At 42.4% G+C, this 6,613-nt stretch overlaps 1 protein-coding gene across 7 annotated transcripts in view; it reads right to left on the bottom strand.

Annotated features, from left to right (window-relative positions):
• The window catches only part of TMEM206 (transmembrane protein 206), a 33,964-nt gene that overhangs the window by 27,001 nt on the left and 350 nt on the right, over window positions 1–6,613 (bottom strand). For 4 of the 7 annotated variants that reach the window (XR_001412982.1, XR_001412981.1, XR_001412983.1 and 1 more), the window contains exons 2-3: window positions 2,788–2,884; window positions 933–1,142 (exon numbers count right to left, since the gene is read on the bottom strand). Coding sequence is in view for 4 of the 7 variants with exons in the window: in XM_014950633.1 (XP_014806119.1) it covers window positions 933–1,142; window positions 2,788–2,884 (307 nt within the window). In the remaining 3 variants the exon portion in view is untranslated. Of the gene's footprint in view, window positions 1–932; window positions 1,143–2,787; window positions 2,948–6,613 lie in introns of all 7 variants that reach the window. The other 3 variants (XM_014950635.1, XM_014950634.1, XM_014950636.1) reach the window with 3 other exon arrangements.

Genomic DNA, 6,613 nt, shown 5'->3' with positions numbered 1-6,613 from the left:
GGGGGGGGGGGGGGAAGAAACTTGCTCTTATAGTCAGATCCACATGGTCCAAATGCAACGACCTACTTACAAAACTAAGCCTAACTGGCCACACAGAAAAACAACTACAGGAATATGGCAACAACTTGAAACACTCACCTTTCAGCCACAATTACTGGAGTGGTTATTTGTAAAATGTGGTAACACTTCAAACAAAATTGTTATTTTTAAATTGGAAACTGACATATGACTGAGTTGCACTTGCTACCGCAGGTCTATTTATGAATGGTTACTGGATAATTGTAAAAAATAATGACAGAACTCACTATTCAAAAATGCTTTGGTGGCGTAATCCCTCCTGCCAACTGCAAGGCAGTTTTCTGATGCCACACTGCGTTTTCATGCCAACATTGTTCCCTGCAGTCACATCACATTTTCAATGCCTACTGATGTAATACCAAGTTGTAAACAATGCAGAACAGACGCAGAAAGTGGCATTGTGGTTACTTTGTGGTTGGTTTGAGAAATTCATCTTCTTTACTGTCAACAGCATCTCACTGTCCAGTGCAGAACTGAGGTCCTGATACACATCCTATGTGCTACCCTGTTTGAACAATACAGTTTTGGGAATATTTCCACAAGGAATTGTCTTCTTTCCCTATAAGAGGGCTTATTCCAGAGTCTGCAAACACTTCTTATCTACCAAATGTTGCATCATGCTCTGCAGCTACTGTCATTCATGTTATTGACATGAAAACCCCCCAAATTTGTCCTACAATATTAACACTTCCATGCACAGTTAACATAACATAGGTTAGAAAAGAGGAAGTAAAAGACCTAATTCAAAGCATTATATGCACTCTGGGCCCTGAGGAAGCAACACCAAAAATGCAAAACAATCCAAGCTAAGTGTGAACAACAACTTAACCCATTTTGTTTGTTACCAGTCTTACCAGGTGCATCATACAAGGACACTTCCTTGTAAGTGACAGACATCACTGGGTGCTTGAGCTTCTCCCTGAAGTCACTGATGGTTTGGTAGACAAGGAACACAGCTACAGCCATGAGCAGCAGATAAATAAACAGGAGAATTACTGAAAAAACATTCTTTAGGCAGGTCTTGCTGAAACGCAAAGAAGGGGCAGTGGTACCCAGTTCACTATCTGGAACCAAACAGAATAGGGATTAGGACTTTAAAATGCAGACATTTGGGCTGAATTTATGTAGTGTTCATTTAAAGATGAATCACTTGAGAGGACAGTAAGCCTCAAACTCAGCTCGATATAAAAAAGCACAACTGTTGCTGGATTTGATGATCAGACAGATGCTTTCTTCTCAAGCATGAGGCATAATCATACAAAGATTGTGCCTTTTTTTCCTGTGTTGCTTTTGGCACTCTGCTTAAGGACACAGCAGGCAGGAAACAAGGTTTATTTTCAAGACAGACAACTCAGAAACAAAGTTCAAAGTTCATAAGAAAAAAAAGTCTGTTGATGGTCAATCTTTCCTCCTGGAAAAAGCAACTCCTTTCCCTCCTCCCAATCTGAAGTGATTCTTACACACTCAGCATATGCATCAGCAGGGAAAATTAATATTCCAGTGCTCTTTCACAGCTATCTGCATTGCATCTCCATCATGGTAGAAGCTACTAGGTATTTGTTACCCCCTCATTTTTGGACTCTAGTTTGTCACACCTGGTGCATACTACATAAAGTTTCACAAAAGGATTCTGCCAATTACAGCTAGAAAAAGACTGAGCCAGTTCTCTCACAGTCTCCTCACCTTCAAAGTTTATTCTCTGAAGATCTTCACACTAGTCTCACTTGTACACAGACACTGCTTTCCCCATACTCCCTGCACTCACCACTTCTTTTGGCAATACTTGTAAGGAAAAGGTTCATGTACTCTTGTGTTACACGTCATGTTTTGATTGTGAGCAAGATGCTGCTGAACATGCAAAAGGAGCATTAAAACCCAACACATGAAAGGAGGTAAGCAGGCATATTTTACGCTGACATTTCTGGGCAGTGCAATCTAATATGCCAGGCCCTCTGAGGCCATGTCACTCTCTGCCCTTCAACTATAATAGCACAGTTTGGTGCTTGCTCCTTACCACGGCAAACACCAGCCTTTATAACCTCTTACAAAGGCCCATGGTCACACACCTGTTCCTAAGTTCATTGCCAGGAGATGGTAGCCAAGGAAATTAGGGCATTAATATGCATAAAACTGCACTACTGAAGCAAGTACGTCTTGAACCAGCTGCAAAGCATTTAGGGGATACTCAACTTCAGGCTCGTTTACTTTGATGCCTACACCTGAGCTGAAATAAGGCCATTTAATACTGCCCCACACCCTCAAAAGCAGATCCAAACAGCCTAAATAAAACCTGCTTAAAAGCACATCTGCTGAATATTGCACCTTATTCATGTAAGTCTGGTACAAACTTTGCCTGCAATCCACTGCCATCACAGATATTGCAACTCAGGTAAGATACAACATAAAAAAAGATGACATACTATGCTATCTCAGAACCAAATGTGCAGAATCTTCTTTAATTAAGCACAGCTTGTGACAAAGAAATGTTCTCATATCAATCCTTGGAGAAACTCCTTGGCCTTCCATCAGCCCTTGTTCCCAAAATAAGTAATTTAGTGTTTTGTTTTGCTTTCAGAAGTGCAACAAAAAAAAAAAAAAAAAGAAAAAAAAAAGAAAAAACCCAAACAAAAACAAGCACAACCAAACCCACACAGAGAAGCAGCTTATCAGGTACTTAAAATTGGTAATTTCTGGGTCAATGGTTCTCACCTGGTAAAATAACAGAGCTGGCATCTTCATGAACTTCCATCTCTCCTTCTCTTTCATCTGTTGGGTTTTCAGATACTCGCTCCACATCTTCACTCAGCTGTGTAGTTAAAACAGTGGTTCAATTTCCAAACATGCTCTCAACTTGCAATTGCTGGAATTTCTATGGTACAAATAAAAGAGGCTCCAACTAACCAAACACACAAAAACATGCCCCCCAGTCCAAGAGCACCCAACATCTGTTCCACTTGTTCACATTTACGTAGATCTACAGCTAAAAATTAAGTGCCTTGCATGCTGCAGAGAGAAAGACGGCACATTAAATTTAACCTACTTCTACTCTGCTGCTTCAACAATAACATCACCCTTTCTTTCAAGATCAAAGTAATTGTTTCTCTGGCAGCCTCAGCTCACTTTAAACCCCCAATTAGAGCAATTCCATCTGAAATAAGCAGGAGCTTCGTTCTGTCACTCAAGAACGTATTCTTAGGCATAAACAAACCACAGCACATACCAGCAAACAGAGCATTAGCACCTCTTAATAAAGAAGCACTTGAAGAGCGAGTTGCATTTTGACAGGTATTAGGGCAAGTAACTCAAATGCAGACCCAGCCACACAGGTAGGTGGGTCAGTACAAGACACCAGTCCAATATCCCTACATTTCTGGTACTTACTTAAGCTCACTGTACATATTATATATCAACAAATTAGTCTTCCAATGTTTCTAAAACAGCAACAGAAACCAGATGTTTTCTTGTTTTGCTATCCAGAGCTCCAGGCCCAGACTGCCAAGACACTTCCCTCAGAGTCAGAAGGCTTGTCAGATCATATAGGTATCACAAGAGATCGCGAAGCATTAGACTTTATATATAAAATATCTCCTGTATGTTTTCCAAATTTCTTTTGTGACAGGGACTAACATACAAATTACAGCAAGGCAAACCAGGGCATAAACTTGCAGCACATCACGTGTCGCACAGTAACTGTCCAAGCTAAACGCTCAGTATCACCTACCTAATTAGGCAAGGAAAACTAACTTTGTTTCTATTTCAAGGAAAATGGGGCACAGTTAATGCAGCAGCTATCCCGAGTGCTGTTAAGCTTTACATCCCCAACTTACTCAACAGTAATGTGCATGTATCCATAAGGAAGTGCTTTTACTTTACCCAACTTTAATTCAGTATTGAAATCATCATTATACCATTAACAGATCATCATTTGCATTTATTAAGAAAGAGTCCACTCATTTTATGTCTTCGAAGTCTGACGTAAAGTCTCCATCACCTCCTGCTGTATTTCTGTATTCATTTCCACCATGCAAAGCAAGTTTGAAAGCAGTTACCCACTTGTTTTCAAATGCTTTCCACATAAATAAAGCATGATTTCCCATGGTGTGAGGCATGGAGTGAACAGGTAATTAACAAGCTAAACTCAGCTCATATGCAGGAGACTTACCAAGACCCAACTGAAGATACATTTTTTCAATGATCTTCATAAAATAAAGAAAAATTAACTCTGCTTTTTTTTTTTTGTAGAAACACACCAGTTCTATTTGTTTACTTGATCTAAAATAAGCTATTCTGACACAAGAAGAATATTCACTGAACCTCTTGTACTGTTTATGCTAAACCAGCTAAGAAGCCAGTTTAAATGATACTAATTTCAAATTCCTTATACCAGAACTGATCCAAAAAGCTTAACCTCAGTTACAAAGTCACTGCAGTTTCTCAGCTGACTCCCACACCACTCTGACACAGTCACAGTTCCCCACATAGAGGCACCTCATCAACTGAGGTTATGTAAAGGGTAAGTGAATTTTAGTCATGTAGCAAGGAGATCCCAAGACAAGACGCAACATTTCTTATCCTCTCTAAGGATCTACAGTGACTCTTCAACGTGCAGGAGAAGAGAGGAAAAACTCAGAAAATGTAACACTTTGGCATTCCTTAGAAACAAACAAAACTCCAAACAATAAGCAACTATGTTTTCTTACCTCTACTCACAAGTCAGACATACTGTCATAAGCTTTTCTCACATTAAACCTAGTAAAGGACAGCTAGTCAAAAGCAGGAGTGCCAACATTGCCTCAGGTGCAGTGAATTGAGCTGATGTACAAGACCCCTAATACCAACTAATTTCACTGCAAATTCCAAACACCTGACTTGAGGCTGCATAAACCCACTGAGACCACCAAGAGCTTAGCTCTGTTCATGGGTCAGACACCACGTTCTGAGTGTACAGCATGCAGTACACTGACCCTGTAAGGCACAGCAGCACAGACCTACAAACCCAACAACTCACAGGCGTGTTGAGCTACAGTCTCCCAAAACCTGGGAAGCCAGCACAGCATTACTGCCTGACAGCTGATTCAAGTTTCTTCATAGCTGACAAAATCCCCAAATCTAGGCAAATGACAACAGTGAACCTAACATATGCCAACCGTGGTTACCCTCATAGTCCAGCTCTTCCTACATCTTACTTTTGATAAAGAGATGAAGCACGGTGCTAATGCAGAAGGAACACAAACTCGCAGGACAGTTAAGCTTGCAATAGGATACAGAGAATAGGATAAGATATCAAGAAGGGGAAGGTCATGAAACAGACCTTTGTTCAGCATTCCTCTGTGCTCAGCATGTACAGCTGAGTGAGAAACAACTGCAGGAGCCTGCCCGTGACCCGGCAGTTCCTTTTCAGTCCTGCACACAGAAAAGCACTGGACAAAAGGAAGCTCAGAAAAGGCAATTCAGAACATTTGAGCATCCCTGCTAGAAGCAGAAGCATCACAAACTGCCCCAAGTGCAGGAGAAGCAATAGAAACAGCGCCGCTGCACTTACACACCATCTAGACTTGCACCAGGGAGTTTGGGACAATCCCAAACATACAGAGCAGTGTCAGTGGTGGCTAATACACAAGGCAGAAACATAACGTGCAAAGTCCACTCAATAGTTCAGTCATCAGTGCAATTTCATTAATTCTTTCAAGTACCTCCCCAACACACAAGCTCTTACATGACTTAATTTCATCTTGATAATCACTGGATAAAGCCTTCCTACCAGATAAAGCCCTCTTAAATAAAGGAGAACTTGTCCATACAGGCCTTTTGCTGGTCCACTGACTCATCACCTTCCAATGCCTTTTAGCCTGGCACAAAAACCAGAAGCTGAAACTAAACAGACACTACTAAACTAGAACATATTAAACTAGAGACCCAGACTACCCATCGCATGCAGAGGAAGGCAAACATCTGCATTGCTTTTGCCTGCAAGATGCAAACAAAAGTGACCAGCTGCAAGTCTCCACCGCTGCTGAACTTGGCATAAATAGCTCGTATCTCTAGCAGGAGAGATAGGAACGAGCAAGGAATTCCGGTTGCTAGAGTCTGCACATTGATATGCAAACTAGGTGCTGCCACGGGCTCTTGGCAGGATGATAATGAGGCCTTCAGTTTCATATCTGAGCGCTCTGCCACCAAGGTCGCTTCTCAGGCCCGACAGCCCACCTCCTTGTTAGCAAAGCCCCCGTTACAGAGCTCACCGCCCAGCTCTACCTAAACCCATACGCTTAGAAAATACCGCTGCCGGTTATTTTAACCACCTTTAAAGATCAAACGTTAAATGAAGCGCATCCGAAGCACCCGTTCCTTTGGGGCGAGCACAGACGCACCCTGACACCCCAGCCGGGGAGGAAGGGGGGCTGGGGCGGCTCCAGGCAGGTGAAGGCACACGGCCTCACGGCGAGAGCCGCCCAGCCCGGCCGCCCTCGGGCCAGAAGGGGAAAGTGATGCTGCGGAGGGCTCCGTGCGGCTGCCCACCCGCTCCGCCGGGGCT

Source organism: Calidris pugnax, unplaced genomic scaffold (genome assembly GCF_001431845.1).
Source record: "Calidris pugnax isolate Ruff unplaced genomic scaffold, ASM143184v1 scaffold24, whole genome shotgun sequence".
In the NCBI taxonomy this organism is placed as follows: domain Eukaryota; kingdom Metazoa; phylum Chordata; class Aves; order Charadriiformes; family Scolopacidae; genus Calidris; species Calidris pugnax.
Note: the sequence above shows the minus strand (reverse complement) of the source record. Positions and strands in the feature narration are given on the sequence as shown.